This window comes from Oryctolagus cuniculus, chromosome 11 (genome assembly GCF_964237555.1).
Source record: "Oryctolagus cuniculus chromosome 11, mOryCun1.1, whole genome shotgun sequence".
NCBI lineage: Eukaryota > Metazoa > Chordata > Mammalia > Lagomorpha > Leporidae > Oryctolagus > Oryctolagus cuniculus.
In genome coordinates, this window is record NC_091442.1 from 20,407,709 (window position 1) to 20,434,531 (window position 26,823).

General features: G+C 59.5%; 1 protein-coding gene across 1 annotated transcript; it reads right to left on the bottom strand.

The window, feature by feature from the left end:
- Positions 1 to 4,085: 4,085 nt before the first annotated feature.
- BPI (bactericidal permeability increasing protein) lies at positions 4,086 to 26,823 on the bottom strand. The gene is given in 15 exon segments (NM_001195804.1): positions 4,086 to 4,365; positions 5,549 to 5,625; positions 6,254 to 6,317; positions 9,206 to 9,248; positions 10,916 to 10,983; positions 12,278 to 12,445; positions 13,858 to 13,917; positions 14,981 to 15,157; positions 15,844 to 15,935; positions 16,994 to 17,057; positions 20,051 to 20,114; positions 21,221 to 21,379; positions 23,220 to 23,348; positions 24,322 to 24,436; positions 26,694 to 26,823. Coding segments are annotated over 15 exon segments (1,449 nt in total). The 3' UTR covers positions 4,086 to 4,326.

Sequence of the window (26,823 nt, forward strand, 5' to 3'; positions counted from 1 at the left end):
CCCTCTGTTCCTCACTCCCCAGGGAGCAGATGAGAGCAGGAGTCTTGTTTCAAAGCAGACTCTGACTCAGCTGTTCCTCTGGGGGCCGAGACCTTGACCCTGCATTTCTAACAAGCTCCCTTGGGACATGCATGGATGGGGCTTCCGGAACAAGAACCTACCCGGCCGCCAGTTCCCGCCCCGCTCCGTAGAACGCCGTTCAGGCTCAGGTTCAGCGCGAGTTCCTAGGATGACGTGCGCACTGCATGGACACAGGCTCCTGTTGAGGCTTGGAGGCTCTGGATGTGGGCAGGCGCTCTGGGGCCGGGGTTTGAGATCACTGGCAGCCTCCTCTCCCAGCCCCCACACGCGGCACCGGAGCCCGGGGATGCGCAGATCCACCACAAAACCAGCAATGCCAGTGGCGAGCAGGAAGGGCTTGAAGATGACATGGGGCAGGGGCTGGCCTTGGGCACACCCGGCCCTCACCCCGGGGGGACGCTCCCATTTCTCTGCAGCCTCCTGTTTGCCTCAGCCACTGGTGGCACCCACAAGCCCAGCAGTGGCCTCGGGTCTTGATGGCTTTGGGGACCCCAAGGACCTTCTATGAAAAATAGAAATCCCTCAGGGAGAAGGGACTTGGCCCGATTTGCCAGAAGCCACTTTACTGAATTCCCTTCAGAATTCCCGAGAGCCCTTGCTTTTACAGATGGGAAACGGAGACCTAGAGAGGGAGAGAACTGTGAGGATTGCCTAGGGCCCCTGGTGGGCGGGAGAGTCCCCAGCTCTGCCCAGAACCCTCTGGACCACAAGAAAACCAGCTCACCCTGACTACAAGGTGGTGGCTGTGGTGGGGACGTCCTTTGGATGCATTACAGCCCGTGTGGCCGCAGCACCCCCCCCCCCAACCTGCCCACTGCTCCCTTGCAGCGTGTTCAATGGATCTGACTCAAAGGGATAAACAGCTTGAAGCCACTGGCCAAGGGCAAGGCCACTCGGGGCCACTAATAGGATGTGGCAGAATGATGCCCGCACCTGTGGTTAGTCTCCCTGTGACCCACTGCCCCTCCCTGCCCATTCCATATTTCATGGGCCACCAGGGGTGAGCATTTGGAGCGATGGTTAAGAATCCTTTGGAATGCCTGCATTCCACATCCGAGCGCCTGGCTCAGGTCCCAGCCCTGTTGCAGCTGCTGCTTCTGCTTTAGCTTCCTGCTAATGTACACGCGGGGAGACAGCAGGTGATGGCTCAAATACTCGGGTCCCCGACAACCACGTGGGAAACCTGAATTGAGTGCCGGGCTCCTGGCTTTGGCCTGGCCCGGCCCCAGCTATTTCAGCCATTTGGGGAGTGAACCAGCAGCCGGAAAATCTTTCTCTCTCTCTTCCCTGTCTCTTCCTCTCTCTGTCTCTCTGCTCAAATGGTGAGAGCTTCTAGGCAGCCCCAAGTACATTTTTTTTCTTTTTTTTTTTTTTATAACTTTATGGACACCTGCTGCACACACCGTGACACTCACCACGGCAGGTGTCTCGCTCACAGGGCTGTGCAGCCCTCACTGCCATCTAATTTCAGAATATCTCCAACACCCGGAAGAAGCCGGAGCATGCTGGCACTCACAGGAGTGGGCAGGAGCCCGAAGGCAGAAGCTGCTCCCACCGCAGCTGGGCAGCAGTGGGCAGATCACTCGAAGCATGCTGGGAAATGTGCCTCCAGCCCCCAACCCTGCCTTTCCTCAGCCGCCAGAGACTGCCCGTCACCGCGCGCTCCACTCGCCAGGCTGTAGGTCCAGGAAATAATTAATCGCCATGTTTCCCATGGAGTGGGCAGGAGCTGCCTATGGGTTTTGGAGAGGAGAGGGCATGGCTGGATTTTGGAAGAGGAGAGAGGAAGTGGGGGGCGAGGGCATGGATGTCCGGACACATACCTGCTGTTCTCCCAGCAGCAGCCCAGGGGCCCTGCACAGTGTGGATGAGTCTGTGTCCCTCTCCCCGGTCTGTGTGGCCTCCCAGCATCCCCTGAGCTTTTGAAGCTCTTCCCTCCAGCCTCGCTGGCTGCTCTCCTCTTCCCGCCCAGGGCCCCCGCTAGCCTTCGACACACAGAAAAATGTGCACTCTCTTGGTGGACAAGGTTGAGACAGATTTTTTTTTAAGATCTATTTATCTATTTGAAAGGCAGAGTCACAGAGAGGCAGAGGCAGAGGGAGAGAGAGAGAGAGGTCTTCCATCAGCTGGTTCACTCCCCAGATGGCTGCAATGGCCAGAGCTGCACCAATAGAAGCCAGGAGCCAGGAGCTTCCTCTAGGTCTCCTACGTGGGTGCAGGGGCCCAAGGACTTGGGCCATTTTCTACTGCTTTCCCAGGCCATAGCAGAGAGCTGGATCAGAAGTGGAGCAACCAGTACTCAAACCGGCACCCATATGGGATTCTGGCACCGCAGGCGGCAGCTTTACCCACTATGCCACAGCACTGGCCCTGAGACAGATTTTTGTTTCTTAGGATGGGTGCCTTTTTACAGTGCACAACCCATGCCACGGAACACAGCAGTCCTGCCCGAAACACGCCAGATCCCCTCACAGACAAGACTGGGCATCCGGGAGGAGTGTGGGCCCTGAAGGCAGAAAGGGTGGGGCTCGCAGCGTGGCCCCTTGCCAGCTGTGTGACCCAAACGGAAAACTCCAGCAGTCCTGGGCTGCACTCCTGCCCACGCGGCCCAGAGCCTCAGCCTCCTAACAGAGAAGCAACAATGACAGCAGGAAGTGCGCGTGTGTTTCTTTTCAAAGCCCCTTTTATCTGCTTTTGCTCAGTGCAATCGCTCCTCTCCATTTTTACTGTCAACAACATGCTTAAGTCTGAAAACAGCAGGGGCCTAATTTGTGCCCACTCCTTTCCACTCTTGCCCTTCTGAAGCTTTCAGAAGTCACAGTTTTTTTTTTTTTTTAAACTAAATCTGGTGATGTCACCACCTCCTCCACTGCCTGCTCCCAACCTCTGGGTGTGTCGCAGCTCATCCTGGACTCAAGAGAGGCTACTGGGACTGCTCACTCAATCTGGCGTCCATGCAACGGCCCCCGAAAGCCCCTCCCGATGTCCCATGGCAGGACATGGCCCGCAGCCTTCAGGGATACCCCCACCAGTCCAGGGGCAGGCTGGGCTGGGCGCCCGGCCTGCGGAGTCCCGGGGAAACTCCAATCGCACCAAGCATGTGGGTGAAGCTGCAAACCCCCATGGCCTCTGTCCCCAGTGCTCTGTCTCGGGCACAGAGCAGGGATTAAGGAAGCCATGGCTGCTAAGGTGTGAGTGTCCGACAAGGCCTCAGGGGCTGGAATTTTACTGGCTCTGTAGGGCAGAGGGAGCAGAAACTTAACCTGATGGTGGATAGGAGTGGGGCTCAAGGAGGTGACTAGGACGAGAGGAGGTCATGAGGTTGGGGCTCCCATGGCTGAGTCCTCATGGCTTCACAGGAAGAGGGAGAGACCAGTCCTGCCATGTGAGGCTCTGCACCAGCTCCGGACTCAGCCAGCAGGAGGGCCACTGTCACAGGAGGCCCCAAGATTCCCCACATCCAGAGCCCTGGACCAGAGTAAATCTCTTTTCTTTATAAACTAGCTTGGGCCAGGCATTTCGTTATAGTAACAGACTCATACAATCACCATGAACAGGCTGCGCAGGGTCACCATGCAACCGCGACACTGTGTGGTGGTCCCAGGAGCCACAGTTACAATGGATCCATGAATAGATACACAGGAAGACAAGGGGCTGGGCAGAGTCACCTTCCAACAGCACCTCCATGTGGCAGTATCAGAAACAACAGCCCGGATGCCTGACTGTAGGAGGCAAGATTCATTCCCTTTGGACTAGGAGAGCCCCAAAGACACTGGGGGCAACAAGACGACCTGCTAATGTAGGCAAGTGGGGACTTAGAGCTTAATTCCTGAAATAGAAACAGGTGACTGTGCCTGAGCTGTAGACTGTAGTGGGGCCCACACTGGTCCCAGTCAATGAATGAACAAATGAGTGGATGCAAGAAATGATTCCAGCACCAGAATCTGCAGGAAAAAAAAACCACAGAGGTGTTGTTTTTTTTTTTTTTTTTTTTTTTTTTTTGTGAAGCACAGAGTGGTCACAATTGAAATGCAACTCCTGGAGCTTTGAAAGGAGCTCATCACCCCCGAGGTGCACTTTTCCAGTGAGCGGGGCTCCTGTGTTGGGTCATTTTGGAATCGGAGTTCAGAAACACTGGCTGGGGCTCGTGGCCGAGACCTAGAGAGGATTCCCTGGCGAAGCGTGGCCTGTGCCCCATGACCCCCCAGGAGCAGGTGTAGACACCGCCTTGCCCGGGGAGTGACGTCAGCCATGCTGGACGTTGGCACCGAGCAGCAGGAAATCCTGGGGAGAGACGGGGATGGCGCCCTGCTTGTGAGTGTGTGTGTGTGGGGGGGCTGTCGCGGAGCAGGGTTCCTGCCCGGGGAAAGCCAGCGGGAGGCACCCCCTGGGGCCCGCGATCCTCCAGCAGCTACCCGCCCCCCCACCTCTGCCCTAGCTGTTTCCTTCAGTGATGTGGAGACCCGGAGCCAATGGCAGTTCAGGGAGCCTGGCTCCCATCCAGGCTGCAAAACCACTTCTCTCTGCGGCATCCCCCCTTCCCCAACTGAGCCATGCCCTGGGGCCCTTGTTTTGTAGAGGATAAACTTGGTGAAAGGTGGGGGCGGGGGGCGGTTTCTCTACTGCTGTTCTAGTCTCTAAGCCTCTCTGGCTCCCAGGTCTGAAGCACTGGGGATTGAGTGAGTGACGGCTGTGGGTAAGCGGGAGGCTGGAACCCGGGTGACGCCGGGGTTTCCAGGCTGCCGAGCAAGGTGAGGCACGCGACCCAGAGCGGTGGCTTTGGGGCAGAGATGACCACTTGGTCAGCACACAATGGGCTTAAGGGCCCTTAGGGTGGAGATGCCAAGGAAGCTGGCAAAGCACAGGGCCAGAGTTCAGAAAAAAAGCAGAAGCTGGGGGAGTGGCCGGGACAGTGGGTGGCACGGAGGTGGCAGCTGAGTCCGAGGGAGCCGATGAGGGTGACTGGGAAAGCCAGCCGTGGGGGACAGAAGGGGCCTGGGGAGCGGGAGAGCAAGCACAGGGGCTGCAGCAGCCCAGGGGCATGGGGCCCGCGAGCACCGGGAGCCTCGCAAACTAGAGACCGGGGAAACTAGGCCAGGAGAAGCGCGGTGGCCACTGGTGACGCAGTCGGGCTGCATGGCCTTCGGGTCAGCGTCACTGTCCGCCAGACGCTGGCCACGTCCGGGTGCCTGGCAGGACTGGGAAGTTCAGTGGAGCCACCTGATAAAGGCCACTCAGGGAGTTCTGTTTTAGCCCAGTGGATCGGGGAAGTGGTGCAGTTGGTTCCAAGCTGAGAGCTTGGCTTTGAACCTGGGCTTCTGTGATACTGTGTGGCTTTTCTGAGCCCTACTTCCTTGTCTGTGTTTAGTGGCCGCCCTCGCGTGCCAGGGTGGATGTCAGGGCAGGGGGGATGCGCCGGCTCCATGCCTCAGCCTGGGGAAGCTGGTGCAGAGGCCCGGGGACTCACCTGGTGTGGCTGCAGCACCAGGTCATAGAGCTGCACCTTCCGGGGCATCGGCAGAGGGAGCCCTCGCTGCAGTTTTTCTGCAGGGCAGAGTGACGGTGAGGACGGGACAGGAGGCAGTGCAGGGCGGGGGTGAGAGAGCCCCTGTGAAGCGGAGGGCCCACCCCCAGGTAGGGGCCGGCAGGGGGCACATGCCTGCCAGGAAGCTGCGCCCTCCTCTGCCTGTCTCCCATCAGCCCCTGGCCCACCTCCAGGACAGGCACGGCCTCTTCCCCACGGCTGCCCTCCGGAGGGCCCGGCCCAGCCAGCTCCCACCATACCCGAGCGTTGGCCAAACACAGCTGTAGGCAGCGCTGCGGCCGGAACGTGGACGTGCCATTGGGGCCGTCGCTGCAGATGTTCCTGGAGCACCTCAGTGCCAGGCTGAAGCCAGAGACGGCCGGCGGCTGGGCCCAAACCGCCACGCACGGAGAGGGAACTATGGGACGTGCCAGACGGAACCGGGGCTCCCGGGTCATTACCAAGCCACGTGGCTCAGGGTTGGTGGGCAGATTAGATCCTACAGGACCATTTGTGGGGAGAGTCTTACGCCCCCGTCCCACAGGCTCGTGAACCAAGGGCTGGGCCCTGGTGGGAATCAGCTCGTGCGAGCCCAGGTGTCAGGCGCCCCCAGACTGTCACCCCCCCCTCTTCTCCCGAGCCCCTTACCATTCACCTTGGGGAGCACGACAGCGGACAGCACGTAGTCCATGAGGGCCTGCAGCAGTTCAACCTGGGGCCGGAGGGCGAGGGGGAGCCACGAGGTGAGGGCCCAGTGGTGCCGGCCGTCCCCGCCCCCTCCCTCCCTCCCCCAGGCCGCCCAGCAGCCGCACAGCCAGGGACACGGCTGCGAGAGGGGCACAGATGCCACCAAGTCACAGAGTGAGCTCTGTTGCTCTCAGGTTCAGCCGTAAAGCATGGCTTACGTTGTGCAGGGCAAGACCTCAGCCCACGCCAACAGAGAGTATTTAGTATTGAGAGTCGGAGAGAGGGAGAGAGAGAGGGATAGCCGGAGACAGATCTGCCTGCTGGTTCACTCCCCATGTGCCTGTAACAGCTGGGGCTGGGCCAGGCTGCAGCCAGGAGCCAGGAACTCCATCGGGGTCTCCCACAGCAGTGGCAGGGACCCAACCGTGTGAGCCAACGCTGCCGCCTCCCAGGGTGTGCATAGCAGGAAATTGGGACTTGAACCCAGGCCCTCTGGGATGTGTCTGAACTGGTGTCTTAACTGCTAGGCCAAACACGCAAACAGGAAAGCCGGGGCTGTTGCAGTGGGATAAGCCGCCACTTGCAACAACAGTATGCCATCCCGGAGGGCGGGCTGGAGTCCCGGCTGCTCCGCTTCCCACCCAGCTTCCTGCTAGTGCACCAGGGAAGGCAGCAGAGGATGGTCCGAGTCCTCGGGACGCTGCCGTCCGTGTGTGAGAGCCGGATGGAGCTCCTGGCCCCCGGCTTTGGCCTGGCCCAGGCCTGGCTGCTGCAGCCACTTGGGGAGTGAGCCCTTGGGCGGGTTATCTCTCTGTCACTCCGCTAACCCCATCGCTCTGCCTTTCAAACAGATACATTTTTTTAAAGACTCATGGAAACCTTTATTTTTTAAAAATGGGCCCTTTCTGACACCCAGGCTGGGGGACCTTTCTGAGGGCTGTCAGGCAAGGCTCACGGGAAGCCTCCGCCATGCGTGCGTCTCTGGGCCAACCAATGCACCGCCGGGGGAACTCACTAAGGAAATGACATAGTGGGAGGGCAGACTTGCAGATGCCAGGACGCTCCCCACAGCACTAAACGCACGCAAAGCGATCACCTGGGAGTAACCGACACGCCCATCGGCAGGGCAGGCACCGGGCCCGGGGGCGGGGTGAAGCTTTGGTACCAGCAAGCTCTACGAAGCTGCTGAGAGGTCACCAACACCCAGGCATTCGCTGTTCATTTCTGAGTGAGCAAAGCAGGCGCCAGTGGCCACAGGGGTCTATTTCTTAATTACACAGGCAGAGCAAAAGGTCAGGGAGGAAATACTACCGATGATGAACTGAGCCGTGAAAATATGAATAGCTTGAGTTTGGCGAACCTGTGCGCTCTATAGTGTACATGGCTTTGCTTGGGCGATAATAAAGAATTCAAAAATCGCGTAGACCCCTCAAGACAGGTGCGTGCAGGGCGACATTTACAATCTGTAAATATGTATGTTTGCTTCTGCAACAGTTGTCCTTCCTTCCCCAGGCTACAGTTCCCTGAGCTCACCACATACGGTGCCTCCCTTCCCCTGGATCCTGGGAGCTGAGAAGGTCTCTTTGCTGCAGAAGTGGAAGTTAGTTATCCACCCCGCCCGCTGCAGGGGCAGCCGGGGCCCAGCAAAGCCGTGAAAATGTACTGAGGCTGCTTTGCGCCCTCCAGGTGGCTGTGATCCCGGCCGGGGAAGTGCCGCGTGGTTACCAGATTTGGAGGGGGTGGGGACAGGCTGATATCTGGGCTGGCTGGCTCTCGAGGCGCTGGGCAGAGAACTTGGGGGCAGCCCAGGGACCGAAGCACGTGTCCTCCCAGAGGGCCCCTGGGAGAGCCAGGCCACGTGAGTCAGAACCCGCCTTCTGCTGTGGGACACAGAGCTGTGATGACATCTGAACAGCTCCTTCCCCGGCCACCTGCTCAGTGGCCTGGAGTGACAGGCCACTCACTGACATCCTGCTGACAGCTGAGGACTCCTGGGGTGTGGAGTCCTCTCCTTGGGCTGGCGGGGAGGGGGGCAGGTGGGTGGGGACACCTGCCGCCCCTTCCCCGCCACCTACTGCCTAGTCTGGACGCCAAGTCATCTGGTGGTCCCGTCGCCATCACACGTAGCCAGTCTTGCAGCCAATTCTGTTCCTCTCTACTTCCACACGCATCTCCAGTCCACAATCTCCCCTTCTTCCTGGCTGCGTCCCTGCCTCCATCAGCCTCCTCCCTGGTCCCCTGGCTCTGAGCCCTGTGATCCATCCCCGCCCTGCCCCAGCCAGAGGGAGCTCTTACAGAGGCGCAAATCAGGTCCCAGCACTCCCTGTAGGGACGTCTCACCATGGAACACACGGCCAAGCTTGGTCCCAACACAGGCCTTTGACTCTGCCATCTCATCGTCAGCCCAAATATCACCTCCTCCGAGAAGCCTTCCCTGATCACATCCTCTAACTGTCATTTCTGCCTGTGCTGCCCACTGCTGTGACCACGACCAAGGCCCTCTTTCTGCTCCCGTGTCTCCCCACTCTGGTGTGAGGCTCCAAGGGGCATCTCTTCCCTGGCTTGGTGGCCAGCACACTGCAGCAGGATCCAGCCCCCAACACATGCTCATACCATAATTCATTTGTTCACTCAACAAGCCTTGGCTGAGAGGCCCTTCTGTACCACGCTGTGTACCCTTATTCTCACTGGGACCTTACCACGCCTACTCAGGCAGGGGCCGCCTGAGGTCCAGAGAAGGAAAGGGACTCGCCCAGGGCCCCCCAGCCAGTAGGCAGAGAGCAGAAATTCCAGCACAGGTCTCTGCCCACAAAGCTCCTGGCTCCATTAATTCCTACACTAATTCTATGCCACTGAACCCAGGCACCTGCTGACCAGTGCCCCTGGGTGAGGACGGGGAGGAGCCAGACTCACCGGGAAGGAGCCGATGTTGGAGTGCTTCAGCTCCAGGATCAGCCTGGGAAGAGAGAGGGGACGCTGACACAACCGATGGCCTGGAAACCCCACAGCTCCACGGGCGCCCCACTCGGGATCTGCTCCCCCCACGCCAGGCCACACCCCGGTTTCTCCTGTAGAGGACGTGGTCACGTAGTCGCTGCATGGCTAGTGCTGCCAACCACACACTGAGCTCTGGGTGGTGCTGGCCACAAGGGTGGACCTGGGACCCCCCGCTGGCCCCACTGGAGTCCCAAGGTTTCCGCTAGAAATGCTGGGAGCGAGCTGCTCTCCTTTCTCCAGGAAAGTGGGTGCTGCTGCTGGTGGCTTTGTGGCTGCTTGCTGACAGCTTGGCGGGCGTGGAGCCCTCACAGGGACGGAGGGGTCACGGGCCTGAGGTCACTGCTTGAGCACCTGGGTCCGCTCTCTTTCCCAACATCGGACAAGGCAAGGGCCACCACATTCCCATTTCACAGATGAGGAAACTGATACTCAGAGAGATCAATCGACCTGCCCACGGTCACACAGTCAGGATGACTTCAAACAGGTCTGCTGAGGTCCAAGCCCGCCGTCCCAGCACTCTGGAAAGCTCTCTCTTGTTCATCGGAAGTCAGAAGGCCCAGGAGCCCCTCTGCGGGGGTTCTTGTAGCCCAGCCGCTGTCCCCATGCAAGTGCAGGAAGTCTGCGCTCAGCCAGCCCCCTGCTGGCCCCTGTCCGGCTCCACGGCTTGAGAGGCTCACAGGTGGCTCAGGAAAAGCACACCCATGGCTTGTCAGAGCGGTGCCAGGAGAGGTCAGGGCTGGGCTCCAGGTCAGGAAAGACAGCTCTGAGCCGGGGAGGCAGCGACGGGCAGGAACCTGGGTCAGGACTCAGCTCACACGGCGTGACCACGGTGGACAGCCGGACGCCAGGTGGGCAGGCGGGGGTCCTACGCCCACTCCCTGGGAGGGGCCTCCTCTCGCTGTCTGTCCACTTCCCTCTGCTCTCTGTCTCCCTCCGTCTCTCTTGCTCTCCCTTTCTCTCTGTCTCCTCCCTCTCACGTGCCTTTGTCTTTCTCTGTGTCGCCCCCTGCATTTCTCATTCCCGTGCTTTGCTTTCTCTTCCCTTCTTGTGTACTGAGTGGTGATTACAGCCCTGGAAGTGTTCCAAACACGCCAGCACACGTTAGCTAATACTTCACTTTATCCTCACGATGGTACTGTTGGCAAAGAAGACACATGGGGCCGGGTTTGCAGCCGGGAGGTCCCGCGCTCGGCAGGGGGCGCTGTGCCTCCAGGCCAGGCAGCCCCTGCTCGCCACTGCCGCCGCTTCCGCAGGCGTGGCTGTTGGAGTCCAAGGGCAGGTGGGAAGGTGCGCCGAGGGCAGCCAGATGCTGCTGCGGTTCAGCAAGGGAGGCACCGCCCGGCCACGAGTCAGCCTGGGGCTGGCAGGTGTCCCGGGGTGGAGGACTTTCGGGGTTAGAAGGGAGACACTCCTAGGCAAACAGATGCTGGGTCCCCCTACAGGGTATGACCTTGGTCATCTTTGAGCATCAGTTTCACTCTCTGTGAAATGGCGATTCTGTGTCCGTCATGACCTGCTTGAGGCCGAAATGTGATGCTGAACACAAAAGCGGTAGGGGCCTCGCTGCCCCACAGACATCAAGAAGAAATGGGCAGCCCCATCGCCCAGTCCCCACAGGCCACTTACCTGCCCAGCGTGAGTTCTCCAACCAGCTTGTCCGCCTTGGTGCCAATCTTCGCCGAGGTGTTCAGTTTCTGCAGGAGGAGGCGCTCGTTAAGCTATCCGGGGCTCAGAGCCAGTCCCCACGTGCTCCCCCTGGCCCTGGGGCAGCCCCGTGGCTCCCTGTCCACTCCTAGGGGGCTGGCTGAGGCAGACCATCCTGGTCTCACAACTGCCGATGCATCGATTCATCCCAAAAAGTTCACTGAGGTAGGAGAGCGAGCTTCCAGCCCCAGCCCCCTGCAGCCTGAGAACCTTGGGCTATCTCCTCCAAACCCACTTTATCCGCAAAGGGGGATCAGTGGTGTCAGCTGGACAGAGGTCTCTATGTGGCCCCTGATGGGCTGGGCCACATCCCCAGAGGCCAGAGGAGGCGACATCAAATGTTTGTGGAGGAGGGGCTGGCGCTGTGGCGCAGCGGGTTAAAGCCCTGGCCTGACGCGCCAGCATCCCATATGGGCACTGGTTCGAGTCCTGGCTGCTCCTCTTCTGATCCAGCTCTCTGCTATGGTCTGAGAAAGCAGTAGAAGATGGCCCAAGTCCTTGGGCCCCTTCACCCGTGTGGGAGACCGGGAAGAAGCTCCTGGCTTTGGATGGGCACAGCTCCAGCCATTGTGGCCACCTGAGGAGTGAACCAGTGGATGGAAGACCTCTCTCTCTGTCTCTACCTCTCTCTGTAACTCTTCCAAATAAGTAAAATAAATCTTTAAAAAGAAGTTCCTGGAGCAATGGGACAACCAGAGATGAGTGCATGATTCAACGGAACAAATTCACAAGTGAAGGAATGAACAAAGGTTTGCACGCATGAATGAATGATGGATGGTAAACGAATGAATGAAAGAAGAAACCTACAGATGAATGATCGGTTGAGCAAAGCTATGAGTAAGTGGAGGAGCCTGCAAACAGTATAGCAGATTTCAAGTCAACAATCTAAGAAATAATTGAGTGAATGAATAAGTAAATGGATGAATGGATGAATGGACGAATGGATGAATGGATGAATGCCCAATTGAGTGACCACAGATATGCATGAACGAATGGGAAACACACCCGAGTTTCAACCCAGCGAAGGGATGAATAATTGAATGAGTGAAGAATTCAGCCAGTGAATAATTGAATGAATACATAAATAAAGATTCAGTGACTGCTGGGTGAGTGATGCCTGTGGGAGCCAGAGCAGGTGAGTACAGCGGCTCTGGCCTGCGGGTCCGGGGTCCAGGCTTCCATCCGGGCAGGATTCACACCCAGCCACCTCCCCGCCCGACTCCGAGGGCAGTGTTCATGGCACTGTCCAGGGCTCCCCTCTGCCCACCCCTGGGAGCCGCTTACCAGGCCAAGCAGGAAGAGAGAAGCCAGGGAGGAGTTGGGGAGGATGGCAAAGGCCTGCAGGTCCACGGCGGCGGTGAGGGCAATGCCGGTGGGGCGCGTGGTCAGGTGTGGCGGGGAGGAGACGGACAGCGTGAGCTGCACATTCATGTTGGGGAACATCTTGGCCACCTGCAGCCCGCGGAGGGGACAACCAACACGCTGCTGAGTTCTCTGCTGTCCTCCCTTTCCATAAACAGCCAGTGCCTCCCATTGCCCCGGAATCCATGCAGCTGACTGCAAGGCGTGGCGCCTCCAGCTCTGGGAACTGCAAGTCCACAGTTAGATGCCAGCAGCCTCAGTGTCTTCCTGGCTGGCAGACAGCCCCTTCTCACAGTGTCCTCCCTCTCGGGCCACAGGCAATGGTTTCTGGTCCTCAGATAGGGTGCACTCTCTTGGTCTCTTTGCACCCTCTGTTCCCTGCCGTTGAATGCTTGTCCACCCAGTCCTCCCTAGGTTGGTTCTTTCCCTTCCTGTGGGTCTTGGCGCAAATGTCACCTCCTCAGAGAGACGTGGTGGCTTTGCTGGGAAACTAGGGAAGCTCTCGGTGACCCCTCCTCTCTGCTGGCCTCCAATCCTGCCCAGGGAAGCCCACAGCCCTGGGGAAAGCTGATGTGACTGTCGGACAAACACAGCTTTACGACAGCCGGGGGTCCCTGCCAGCCACGACTGCCCCCACGACTGCCCCCAGCCAGGCCTTCCCTGTAGAGAAAGCGCTGCAGTGGCTGCAGGTGCTCCCCGCCGAGAGGCTGTGGAGTGCCGCCTCCCCCAGGTCACGTGGTGAAGCCCTCACCCCAGAGTGGCTGTGTTTGGAGATGGCGCTTCTGAGGATGTAACTGAGTTGGCTGAGGTGATACGGTGGGGCCCTGACCAGCCTTGTAGGAAGGGATTCCAGGGCGTGTGCTTTCTCTGTCTGTCTGTCCATCTGTCTCTGTCCCCTCCACCCCCAGGCACACACAGAGGAAGTGCACAGGAGGACACCACGAGCAGGGGCCACCCACCATCCAGGAGGGGTCCGTCCCCAGAGACTGAGTCTGCCAGCACCATGACCTAGGACTTCGAGGGCCCACCACTGGGAGGATAGAGTCCTGGTGTTTAGGTTCCCTGTTCCGGGGCATTTGCTGTGGCCATTTCGTCTAGAGCGACCTCATCATCAACTTTCGTGGACACCGTGCTTGCCACTGTTCTGTGGATCTGAATGACTTTCTTCTCTCTCCACTGGGCTGGGAGCTCCAGGAAGGCAGGGGGTGGGCTGTTCAGCTGGCTTCCTGGCGCAGGACCCAGGCCCACGCGGGGCACCTGAGAAACAGCTCAAGGTCACGGGCCCTCGCATTCCGCCTCGTGCATGTGGGCTGTGCGCTGCCTGGAGCCCGGAGCCTGGTCTCTGTACCGCCATGGGCAGCGTGAGACCAGCGCCACTCTTCCTGCTGGGTGGCCTCTGCCTCTAGAGGGGAGAGGGTCTCCTTGTCCACGCCGTGGACCCCAGTCCCCGCCGAGCCCAGGCTGCCTCGCGGCTGAAGGCGAGAGAGCAAGCCCTCGCTCACCTGGGGTAGGGCTTTCCCGAGGAACTTGGTTGTCAGTCTGGATTTGGACTCCTTGGGGATCTGTAGGGAGAGAAGAGAACAGCCTGGGAGGCTTATTAAAGGCCAGGATCTGGGGGTGAATCCTGCCCGGGGCTGAGAGCCCACAGACACAAGAGGACACTGGCCCCAGCACGGGTGACAGCAGAAGGCTGGCCGCAGCCTCGGCGGAGCCTGGCCCGAAGGAGCGGCCTGGATCTGTGCCCTGCTCGGTGGCTGTTGGCTTTGGTTTCATTCTTTGCCCCGAGAAAGCCCAATCTGCCCCAGACCAACCCCACGAGCGCCCTGCTCCCCGGCACCTGCTCCTCTCCTGCTAAGACGCTTCCCCACCCCCACCTCACCCCCACCCCTTCTGCCTTTGCGTTTTGCCAAACGCAAGTGATGGCAGCCGACTCCCCAGCTCTGGATAAACAGTGCTGTCCCTCTTGGGGGGCCTTTGCCCCCAGGGGCACACGGGCAGGCAGCGTCCTGTTCGTTCCTGCACAGCGATGGGGAATCTGACAATCTGACATCTCTTCCTCGAGCTGTGCGGGCCTGGTGACCAGATTGGAACCACACTGTTCCTTGACTCTGAAGATGATGGTCATGTCCACATATTACAGATGGGAAAACTGAGGCCCAGAGTGAGACTCGGCCGTGAATGTATGATAGGGACGAAGAGGATGATGATGATGATGATGATGATAAAGGTGACGTGATGTGCAGACTGGATGAGGATCTGGGATGGGGCAGGTGCTTGCCTCTGTGAGCTCAGTGCCTTTCAGTGGGAACCCAGTCCCCTCTGCATGTGTAGCAATAATACAATATAATAACATAACAACAAGAGTATCTCGCTGAACCCTCTTGACACTCTCTGGGGGAAGACACCGTTATTGCTACTGACAAGGACACTGAGCTTCTGAGAGGCTGAGTGACCAACCTCAGGACACCCAGTTGCAAAGGGGTGGGGACAAGTTCAAAGTCAGGTGTGGCAGGCTCCGTGTCCCGACCTTCATCTCCCCCAGCATAGACAGAGCTCCCAATCGTGAAGGGCTGCGGGACTCAGAGTCCAGGGCTCTGCCTGCATCCGCCCCCAGCCCAGCCTCACCATGTCGTCCCTCAGGGTCAGGCCGAAGGCTCCAGCCTGTTGGTACACCAGTGCAGCTGTGTTGAAGAGGTAGTCGGAGATGGCCAGGTAGATCATGCGGTCATGGAGGCTGGGAATGGCCATGGGCGGCGGCATGAAGGGCGGTGGGCTGGGGCGGGCCACGTTGTAAAACTCGCCCTGGGGGTGCAGCAGCAGAGTGAGCAGCCCGTCTGCAAGGGTGACAACTCCTCCCCTCCCCCACACCAGGGGGAAGCAGGCTGAGGGGGTGACATGCTCACAAGAGAAGCAGCTGCACCAGACCCTCAGGACGCCAGGCGCCCCTCAGTTGTGAGTTTCTGAGCGCTTTGCATGCCGTCCCCAGCAGGGAAGGGAGCTTGCTCTCTCTCTTTCACAGGAGAGGGCGCCGAGGCCCAGAGAGGTGCTGTGACTTGCCCAAGGCCACACTGCCAGCACGAGGCAGAGGCAGGAATTGAACCTGGGCACGCAGGGTCCAGCCAGCCGGCCCCCATCCCCTCCCCCCGCTCAGTCCCAGCATCCCTAGCAAAGCACAGAAATGCTGTCCAAAGAACAACGCGGTTCTGTCTGTTTCATCTTCCAAGTGAGCAACATTTGGAAAGAGGGAAGCAAGCGCTGGGAGTGCCGTGTGCACTGTCAGCGGATGCTGCCGCGTTTTGGTTTTGGGGGCTGTGTTTGTTACATCACTGAGGTGCAAAGCGGGGAGGACAGGGTATGGGGAGAAGTGGAGCAGAGAGTGGCGAGAGGGTGGCTTTGAGTCCTTGGAAGATTTGTTTCCCAGGGTTCGGGGAGCCCTGCAGGGGCTGAGGCAGAGCCCGCGGGCAGGGGATTCTCAGCGGCAGCCTCACCTTCAGCTGCATGTCCAGGCTGTCGGCCGTGGCTCTTGGCGGTGCCACCAGGCTGTAGTCGATCCCGGCCACGGAATCGAGCCTCTCTTTCACTGGCCAGAAAGAAGATGGCTCGTGAGCTGGTTCCCATGGCAACATCCTCTCACACTGGCTCAAGAACTTCCGTGTTCGTCCCACTCACCTCCTCCAAGGAGCCCGCCCTGAGCTCTACTAGAGGAAACGGAGCCCACCCACCTGCCCAGACACCCTCCCGCTCCCTTCTCTCAGCCCGAGATAAGTGGCTGAAGCACAAGATCCGGGGCAGAGACACCTGGGCGTGAATGGCACCCGTGTGACGGGGACAAGCCCTTGCCGGTCTCAGAGCCACTTGTTGTCCTTTGTAGGACTGGGTGCCACCAGTCAGCTCGCAGATGCTGGGAGGCATAAGTTCAGGTAGCAGGGAACTTTTTTTTTTCTGCCAAGGCCAGCTGGAGATTTATAACAATTGGTGAGCCATGCAAAATTACCCACTTAAAAATGAGTCCGCTACAGATTGACTGAATTTTGAGGCCTGCCTGCGGTTGCCTTGGCAGGGCCAGGCCAAGAGCTGGGGGGGACAGAGTGTTGGCCCATGCTGGGGGGAAGGACAGTGTGTAGGCCCCATGCTCGGGGCAGGGGAGGGGGGGAAGAGTGTTGGTCCCATGCTGGGGGGGGACAGAGTGTCAGCCCCCATGCTGGGGGGGACAGCATGTCGGCCCCATGCTCAGGGTGGGGGTACAGAGTGTCGGCCCCATGCTTGGGTGGAGGGGACAGCGTGTCGGCCCCATGCTCGGGGTGGAGGGGACAGCGTGTCGGCCCCATGCTCGGGGCGGGGCGGGGAGGGGAGGACAGAGTGTTGGCCCCATGCTGTGTCGTGGGGACTGAGCTCCAGGGAGAAGCCACCAGCACCAGATCTCAGGTCAGTGGCGCGTGTCTGGCCTCAGGGGCCCAGGGTCTCCGGCTGCTTTTCCATCTCACTCTGCACCTGCCGCAGGTCCTGCCAACACCGCTGCCATTAGAGAATCCCCTGCTCTTCCCGGTGGCTCCCAGGCCTCGGCCTGTCTGGGAAGCTTGCCGCCTCCCTCACGCCCCCGCTTCCATCCCCTTATTCTCCATCCCCACCCGCACTCACATGGCAGAGTCTCGACATAAGGTTGCAGCTTGGAGGACACAGAACTGGTCAGCACCTGGCAAATCTGGGAGAACCACAGACGCGATCAGTGAGGACGTCCCAGGTGGGAAGCGTCCTTTGGGAATAACGACCCGGCCGGGTTTTGATTTCTTTGTATGTTTCCATGAAAACCACATAGCTAATCAAGTTTCCCTTTGCTCTTGGGCCACCAGGACGCTCAGGGCACAATAGCTTGGAAATGGTAATTGTATGTGACCTGCACAACCGCGTTCCATTTCCTGCCCTGATGTATTTATGCTTCCTGCCTTATAACGCGGGTTTCTTGCTGACCACTTTCCCTTTGTTCTTGCTATCTCAGCTCCTTTGTGAAATGAGGTGGTTCAAAAAAACAAACACAAGGTAGTCAGTGGTCAGCTCTTCTGGGAGCAGGGGCTGGCGCTCTGCTCCAGGGAGGTGGGACTTTGTTGTGCACAGCCAGAGAAGCCAAACCCTGCTTCCTCTACCCCCCCACCCCCACCCCCGTGACTCCCAGGGGAACCAGCAGTGGTCTGGGAAGAGCCGGCTTGGGTCAGGCTGACCTGGCCACTGAGAAAGCGACTCTGCTTCTCTAGACCTCTGCTTTCTCCTCTGTAAATGGAGCGTGGCCAGTCATGTCGCCCATCCCCCTCTGTAGAATGGAGCGTGGCCAGTCACGTCACCCACCACTCTCTGTAGAATGCAACATGACCAGTCACGTCGCCCATACCACTCACTCCCCTGCGTTGTGGCTGTGCTACACCCCTTGTGGGTTTGCTTTGAGCCGACAGGACACAGTGGGAGGTGACCTTGCGTGTGGCTTCTGCTGTGGTGTGCATCATCGCTGCCTGGCCAGGGCTCCTTCTGGGAACCCAGTCCTTGGCCACAAGCAGCGGGAGCCCCATGCCATGGGCAGGGCCGTTGCTTGGGTCCTGAGTCCCAGCGAGAGGAGCCAGGGATCAGAGATGGGAGGGGGAGCTGTCCAGGTGACGCCAGCCCTGAGCTTCTGACTTTCCCCGACGATCCCAGGCATCAGGGCACAGGGAGAGGCCGCAGCCGTGCCCACAGAACCACAGAGTCCTTGAGCAAGAACTTGTCCCCTGACCTTAGACTCGGGGCTGCTTGTTGCACAGCCACAGGCAGCTGGCATGGAGGCTTCGTCACAGCCTGCCCCAACGTGCAGGGACAGAGCTGGCCCACCGTGGTCTGGCAGCCCCGCCCCCATGTCACTCTCAGTGGCCTTCAGCTTGTTCATCAGCTGGGTCTCTTCGGTCCTTGCCTTTCAGCCCCAGGCACGGCTGCCCACGCTCTTCCAGAAAAACTTCTAGAACCTTCTAGCCAAGGCCTCGGCCCACTCTCCCAGGCCTTACTCTCTCGTCCCCAGCCACTGCTTGCCAGGAGCTCTTCCCCCGTGGCTGAGGGCTGGGGTGCACCTCCGGGCTCTCCCCTCAACTCCCTGCTGCCCCCACATGCTCCACTCCCTGAGCCACGTTAGCACACCCAGGGCCCTCTGGGGCTGCTGTGGGGTCACCTGCACCTGGTGTGATCCGTTGCCTCGAACGCTACTGCTCCCCGCTGCCTGGGACTTTCTCAGTAGGGCCACAGTTGGGAGGCCCTAAGTCTCCCCACCCGCTGCCTCCTTCCCCTTCTGGGACGGCTGGGAGGGGAGTTAAGGTGCCTCAGAGAGCCACCAGCGGATCTGCCCCAGTGCCCCAGATGCCATGTCTCAGGAAAGTGCATTCCCCGTCACTCCTCCTCCCGAATCCCTGTCGCAGCTTCCGCCCGGGGGTGGGGGGTGGGGTGCCGCAGCAGAGCCTCTGCAGCCACCAGCCAGAGCTCGGTGTGTGTCCCAGGCCTCTCCCCGACTGCGGCCTGGGGACCCAGCTGCCTCCTGGACAGCTGCTCCTGGATGTCCCACAGGCCCCCGGACTGGCACAACCCAAAGCCAACTGCCCAGTTCTCGCTCCTGCTTGGGGCTGGCCTCACCTCTGCCCAGGGCCCATGGCCCTCCCCTCCCCCCTTCCTCACTGGCTGCCCCGAGGAGTCTCAGGGGAGGGGGGGGGCAGGCACAGCTCTGCTTCCCATGGGGCGTGTTCCTATCACAGAAAGCTCCAGGAGCCCCAGGGAGGACCCCATTGTCGCTCTCAGAGGAACCTATGGCCAGGGAGAGAGGGTGGCATGGAGGGAGCTGGGCCCGCTGTACCCCTCCACCAGCCGGAAGGCGTCGGCACCCCGGTGGCTCTCATCAGCGCCGACAGAGGACTTGCAGGCCCAGCGAGTGCATGGGTGCCAAGCTGGGTCTGTATTACCGCAGCAATCAATCCCCACACCACCATAGAGAAGAAGCCACTCGTGCCCATTTCACAGATGGAGAGGTGGAGGCCCATGAGGCCAAGTCACTTGCTCCAGCAGTCTCAGGGGACCTGACCTGTTCACGAATCCACTGCGCTGTGCACGCCGACATGTGCACACATCATACCTTTGTAAACTCAGAGCCAGCATGGCCAGAGATCAACCCACTCGGCGGAAGTCTCCCTCCTTGCATTTCTGTGCCTTTCCCAGGAGACCAATGTCTCCCCCCACCCCCCAGAGCCCACGCGAGCCTCCTCAGGGGTCTCTCTGCCCTCCCGGTCATTCTCAGGGGTGTTATTCAGGTCCTCCACTTGCTCCCACCCATCAGTGGCTCCCCACTGCCCTCGGAGGAAGCCCACGCTCAGCACGGGCCCCTCGAGGGGGCTCAGGTGGGCGCTGACGCCGAGTTTGCCAAGGATCCCACGCGCCGGCTGGCCTCCCTTCTCAGCTGAAGCAGCTGGCTCAGGGATCCAGGCATGGCGGGGCCCGGCCCTTGGCCAGCCCCAGGCGTGTGCCCTGGGTGGGAGCGTGGTGAGGGGCTCTGGGGAGGAGGGGCAGGCGGTCATGGCGACCCCTCCACCCCCCGTGGCATCCTCACGACTGAACTTTACAGCCGGCTTTGGGGCTACAGCGGGGTGCAGGGTAGGGGCTGGAGGTGTGAGGTTATGGCCGCTGGGGGCGGCGTCCTACCTTGCTGTTCATGGTGTTTCGGAGCGAAGACTCGATTCTTTTGTGGAAGAGTTTAACCAGCCACCTGCAGAGTGACAAGCATGAGTGAGGCGTCCAGGTGTCCCCCAGCTGGACTCAGGAGGGCCTTCCTCCCCCTTCACATGGGCCTGGGCACCTCCTCCGCGAGCTCCAAGTGCACACACCCTGTTCAGCACTTCCCCCCATTTGCAGGGACTTGCTTGTGGGGTTATTTCCTTAACAGCTGCACGGCTGGGCCCCTGCCCCAGTCTCGCGCTCATTCTTCTCCCTCTCCACCCACTCACCCTCTTCTGCAATATAGCAGCCACCCTGGCCTGCTGTGGACTCTGTGCATCCTCCCACCACAGTGCCTTTGCACATGCTGTTCCTGCTGCTTAGAACACCCTCTGTCCCCGACTTCTACCTAATTAACGCCTACTTATTCTTTTCATCTCAATCCCAATGTTATTTCATCAAAGAAGAAAGATCCAGCCCCCAGGTTGGGTCAGATCCTCCTGTTCCGTGTATTGGTAGCACTTTGTACCTCTTCTTCTTAGTTCTTATCTCCTTCCGTAATTGTATGTGAGCCGTTCATGAAAACAATGATTTCATCAGCATGTGCCTGCCCCACGGGGCTGTCCCGTCACAGGCCAGGGCCAGAGAGTCCTGGGCTGGAGTACTCACTGGCTGCGGCAATGTAGGCTATTTCCTAGCCTCAGTGCCTTGGTTTTCTCCCCAAGAATGGGGTAACAGTGGACCAACCTGGCAGTCACTGTGGGAGTCAAGGACAGTGCATGGAAGCCTCTGGCTTGTGTTCCCTCTTCCGTGTTTCACCGGTCGCTGCTGTGACCCGGGTCTGTCCTGCCTACGCCTTGTGCACAGCCGATGTCAGCAGGTGTTTGTTGAGTGGGTGGGTGGATGAATGCCCGCAGACTCACCGTGAGATTATACAACTCAGTGCCCGGATCGCATGCTTAGCAGGAACCCGGAGTGTAGAAAGTGCTCAGTGAATACCGAATGACCAGTGTCCACCTTGTCCTGCCTGCCTCTGACTCCCTCCATCCCCGAGACCCCCGGACAAGGCCTGGCACGGGCTGGTGTGTGGGACACCGGTACGAGTGGGACGGTTCCTCTCCAAGTCCCTTGTCCCAGCCACGCCACAGGAGGTCGTACCCCAGGATGCCTGAGACCCGCAAGCGGGCCCTGTTGATGTTGCTGCTGCAGCTGGAGCAGGTGACGGTGGCACGGCCCGAGGCAGGGACACTGCCCAGCTTGAGGTCCGCCGAGATGGAGACGCCCTCCACGCTCAGGTCGAACTTGCCTCTGACTTTGCTGGAGGAAGACAGAGAAAGGGCTTGGAGCGAGCGCTTTCTTCCCCACTGCATTCACGCCCCAGGCTGGGCTGCAGTTTAACCACGATCCCCACTGCCACGAGCCGTGATCTTCCAAGGTCACACAGCAGCTGAGGGGTGGAGCCAGGATTCCCACCTGAAGTCCCACCCGGGTCTGCCTGGCAGAGCACTGCTGTCAACCCTGGCCTCAGCCACTGCCCTTGCTGTGTGGTCTTGGACACGTTAATCAACCTCTCTGAGCCTTTGCATCCTCACCCAGACCCTGGACCAGCAGTCTGATATCGCAGTGTGTATCTCAGCATTGCCGCTAAATAGCTGGGAGCTTGGGGCCAATAACTTAGTTGTAAATTTTACTTATTATTTATTTACTTGAGAGAGAGAGAGAGAGAAACGCCCATCTGCTGGTTCATTTCCCAAATACTTGCAAAATGGCCGGGGCTGGACCAAGACCAAAACTGGGAACTAGCAACTGAAGCCAGATCTCGCACACAGGTAGGACCCTCACCACTGCCTTCCAGGGCTGCATTGGCAGGAAACGGGAGTCCGAAGCCAGGGCCGGGAGTCAGACCCAGATCCCCCAGGTGGGAGGCGGCATCGTAACTGCTGGACTAAACACCTGCGCCCTCGGGCCAATGACTTAAACTAATGAGACAGCAATTAGCTAACGAGCTTCATAACTCCTCGGGATGAATGAGGTTTGGGTGAGATGGTGGCCAAGGATGTCATTTGTCCGCGCTTCTATAAGGGGGATGAAGTATTATCATGTGTGTGAGTGGCCAAGAAGTGGGGTGACAGGTGTACAGCCACGGCTGTCGAGAATCAAGCAGCTCTTCCCACGGGGAGCAGAGCGAGCCCTCTCCTCGCCCAAGGTGGCTTCTCTTGCGATTTCTCCCCAGACTCCCCACAAAGGGACGGACATTCCTCAAGTGATTGGGCCTTTGAGCCTCAGGTCCTTGCGGGTGGGGTCGCCCAGTGTTTAGATTCAGAGCTGTAGCTTGGATGAGTGGCCCTAGTTTTCCACCCCTTCCTGTAGCCACACCTCTGCCACTGTCTGTCAAGGGGTGAGGGGGGGAGGCAGGTGCACTTTGTTGCTCTTGACTTTGGACTTGGCCACATGATATGATTTGGTCAATGACTACGTACGGAAGTGACCATGGGTCAGTTCTGAGCCTGGGCCTTAGAGGATCTGCATATTTTTGCCTTCCCTTTTGTACCTCTGCTGTCTCCACGAACATGCTCTAGGCAGTCCACTGGTCCCAGGAGGCGAAGGAGATGCCTAGATCAGCTGACCCCAGCGGATACCCAGATACATGAATGGTAAGAAATGCAACACGTGACGGCAGCTCTAAGCCACTGAGCTGGGGATGGTTTGTTACATGGCGACAGGTGACTGACAAAGCGAGTGAGCGACAGGTGCTGTGTGACACGGACTGACTCAGCCGTGCCCATGGCTTGCGGGGGCATGTGCCCAAGTGCCCAGCTGTTCTTCAGGGATTACACTGAACTTCCTGCTCAAAAAATTCCCCTGGGAGGCAGCAGGCCCATGGACTTGGCCTGCCTCCCTCCTGTCTTTTGCCTGGCCCAGCCCCAGCTGTTCTGGGCATTTGGGGGAGTGAACCAATGGATAGAAGATCTCTCTCTGTCTCTGGCTCTCTCATGCTTTGTCTTTCAAATAGATAAAAATAAATAAGGAAATCTTTAAAAAAAAATCTTCCTCTAGGGACCCCCGGGCAACATTGGTGATGGACAAGGCACACCCTGGGCCCTCCTGAGAGCCTGGCCCCCCACCCCCACCCCCACCCCTGAGCACGGACACGCACATGAAACCCTTCCTGGCCTTCCAGCGCCCGCCGATCCTGACATTGGCATTGCTGATGGAGACGCGAAGGCCCACGTTGGGCTGCAGCCTGATCTGGGGATTGGGAAGCTGGAAGCTGCGGACAACCAAGCTGCAGAGAAGAAACCTTCAGTGAGCCCCCCGCTGCTGGTGGAGCACTGGGCCAGGAGTCAGAGCAGACTCGGCCCCCCGCCCCACCCCGGTCCTTCAGCCCGTCCGCCCCGGGGAGGAGCCAGGAGTTCTGACAGCGGCCTTGGCAAATCTGTGGGCACTGGGAAACTTGGGCTGGGAAGGCAGACAGAGCTGTGCTCGAGTCCTGCTCTTCCATTGTACCCTGGGTGTACCCTTGAATCACCCCAAGCCTCAGTTTCCCTGCTTGTAAAATGGGCACAGTTATCTCTGGCTTGCAGGGTGTGTGGCCGGCAGCAAAGATGCCGCACATGAACCCAAGGCCTGGAAGCCCTGCAGAGGGCTGGGGCGTGTCTGCCTCTTTCAGTATTGCAGCCCCGCTGTGTCAGGCACAGGGCAGGTGCTCAGAGGACCCGGGGAATGAGCGGGTGTATAAAGCTCTTGAGAGGACACTCATGGGTTTTCTGCCCAAACTCTCACCCCTCCTGTGACATGAGAACGGCCATGTCACCATGGGAGAACCCCTCCCCCGCCCCGCCCCAGACTGATGGCACCTCCTGGCTGAGTGCCATCTTGCCTTCCGAGGGACAAGGCCGCTCTGTGGCAGTGATGCTCAGATGTGGTGGGGAGTGGGGGCGGGGAACGGGTTCCAAGGACATTTGCACCTGCCTCCAGCTGCACCTGTAGCTGGGCCACCCCCACCACTGTTCCGGCTCCGGCCATCCAGCATTAGGTCTTCTGTCCTTGATGCCCCAGCCCTCACCCAGCCATGGGCCTGGCCCAGGGTCCTGGGGTCCCTGAGTCCCCCAGGAGTCATGGCGGGGGCACGAGGCGGTTCCTGCGGCTTCCTCCACGCCCCTCCTAGGGGCTCAGGTCCCCCGGGAAGCTCCTCAGCCCCCTGCCACCCGAGGTCTTGCTCGCAAGCGGATCCTGCGGAGGGCGGTCTCCAGCCTCACCTGTGGAAGTTGTAGTGCCCTTTCCCGAAAGGCCTGAGCTTGAATTTTCCAGAGACGTCGGGGATGCGGATCTTCTCCAGCTCCTTCTGCAGCACGGCCACCCCCTGCTGGCAGGCTGCGGGCACAGGAGGGGCAGGGCAGGGGCCGGCGGTCAGCGGCCGGGCCCGGGTGCAGGGCAGCGCTGCCCGTGGCCCTGTGCGTGGCAGGGGTGGCGGGACTTGTGGGAGATCTCAAACAGGGACCAGGAAAGGGTTTCTATAAAGGGCCAGAGGTCAGTGCCTCGAGCCCTGGAGGCCCCTCTGTCTCACTCTGCTCTGCTCTCACGCACACAGGTGGCCCCAGGTCGCTGTGACAGGTGAACGTGGCTGTATTCCAGCAACTGGAGTTTCGGATCGCTCTCCTGGGTTGGGAGGTACTGCCCTTCATCAGGTTTCTATCAGCCGTTTGGACGTGTGAAAGCCGCTCTCAGCTCAAAGGCCGCCTAAGACCCTCCAGAGTTGGCCTGGGGGCTGCAGTTTGCTGACCCGTGCTCGAAAACACCACCTCCCAAACACCAGTGGTTGTGTCCGCCAGCGGTGCCGAACACCTCCTCCACGCCGTTGGCCAGGCCGCGCAGACACTACTCCCTTTGGCTTTCGGACTCCGTCCCCAGGACCTTTGCAAAGTGCTGCTCCTGCGGCCCAGAAAGCTGTGCCCCTCTTATTCCCTGGTCGGCCCCCAGTCCACTGCTCCTCACTTCCTCCAGGACCCTTCCCGACTCAGGAGCCTGGTGCGCCCCTTGTCATTCTTACGACGCCGTGGACACCTCCTTTGAGGCCCCCACTACTGTTGGTAACCACGCATTTGTTTGTGTGACTTGGATTAATGTCTCCCTCCCCCACTGAGGTCAATGGCAGGGTCAGTGGCATTTACTGCGTCCCCTCCGCCTGCCACAGTGCCCGGCACTTACTCTTGAATAAACACTCCAAAGGTGGCAATTCCACCATCGGCTATTACGTGGCCGGCAAAGAGTTGATGAAAAGGCAAACACATTGCCCGAGGAGTAAACTGGAGGAGGAGGGAACCCAGACTTTGTATTTTTCAAGAAGCCAGAAATCATAACACATCCAATTTGAAAAAGGAAAAATAGTAACAACAACAACGACAATAATAATAGAATTTACCAAGCTCTCCCTCTGTGCCAGGCTCTGCACCGGCATTAAGTTATTGAGTCTGAACCATCCTAGAAAGCCAGTCCTGTCATACCCCCATTTCGCAGATGAGGAAGCTGAGGCTCAGAACGGTGAGGACCTTGCTCGGTTGCACTGCCCACAAGTGGTGGAAGCAGGGTCGGAACCCAGGCCTTTTGGTCCCAGAGCCCATGCCCTGGGTCGACCTTTGGTGGTGGTAGTGGTGGGGGCTCAAAAGTGAGCTCATGGTCCCTGCCCGGAGGGGACGGGAAAGGTGCTGTGGCTGCAGGCTGTCAGATCGCTGGGGCCAGAAGGGACCCGGAGAAGTTGGGGAGACGCCAGGGAGCCCTGAGTGGTGTGGGCGATGCGAGGACAGAAACAGACTCACTGAGCTCCACAAGGCTCACTCTGGGCGGCGCACGGGGAAACTGAGGCAGCTGTGACCGAGCGTGAGCACTTCTGCAGGTGAAGCCCTCAGCTCAGGCTCTGCCTCCAGGAAGCCTTCAGGCCATCCCTGCTGTGGGTTTGGAGCTCACGTGGGGCCTTTGGTCTGCACCCCGGGTTCAGAGATGCCCTGCCTGGGCTGGGGTGGGAATTCAGGAGTAGGGTCCCAAGCCCCTGAGTGCGGTCCTGCTCCCTCTCTCTCCTACCAAACACACACACACACACACACACACACACAGCTGGTGGGGATCTGAGTCCCCTGGTTCCAACTTCCCTGGGGCTGAGGCCGCTCTGCAGTTCATCTCTCTGCCACTGAGAGGCAGCATTGAGCAGCCCTGCGCTGCAGCATTGATGAGACCAGAGCTGAAATTGCATCCCTTCTGCAAGCCCACACTCCCCTTCGTCCCTGCCCAACCTCCAGGCACGAACAGCAAGCCTGCGCACCGACTCTGGAAAAAAGAGAAGGACCTAGAAGCCCAAGACGGAGGTCGGGTAGGGAGAGGGGACCACGAGGAAACCTAGCAGGCTGAGCACTGGCTAGGAGTCCTCTCGGAGCGTTGCAGTCTGCACAGCGCCACTTCCCAGCCCTGTGGTCTTGGCCGATTCGCTTTGCCTCGGCTTCTGCACATGTACAACAGGGACACCTACCTTGCAGAGCTGTGAGCATACTGTGCACTGGATTTAAAGGGCTGCACGCAGTAGGTGCTCAGTCAGTACACCTCAGACGTGGGAGGGGAGGGAAGGAAGGTGTCCAATTACCATAGTCCAGGCCCTTCTGGGAGATCCTGGTCGTGAAGCCAGGGTTGGTGGCCTCTGTCTCAGCGGTGACCACGGCGGCCAGCAGCACCAGGGCTGGCCAGCTCCGCACGCCCTCAGGACCCCTGGCCAT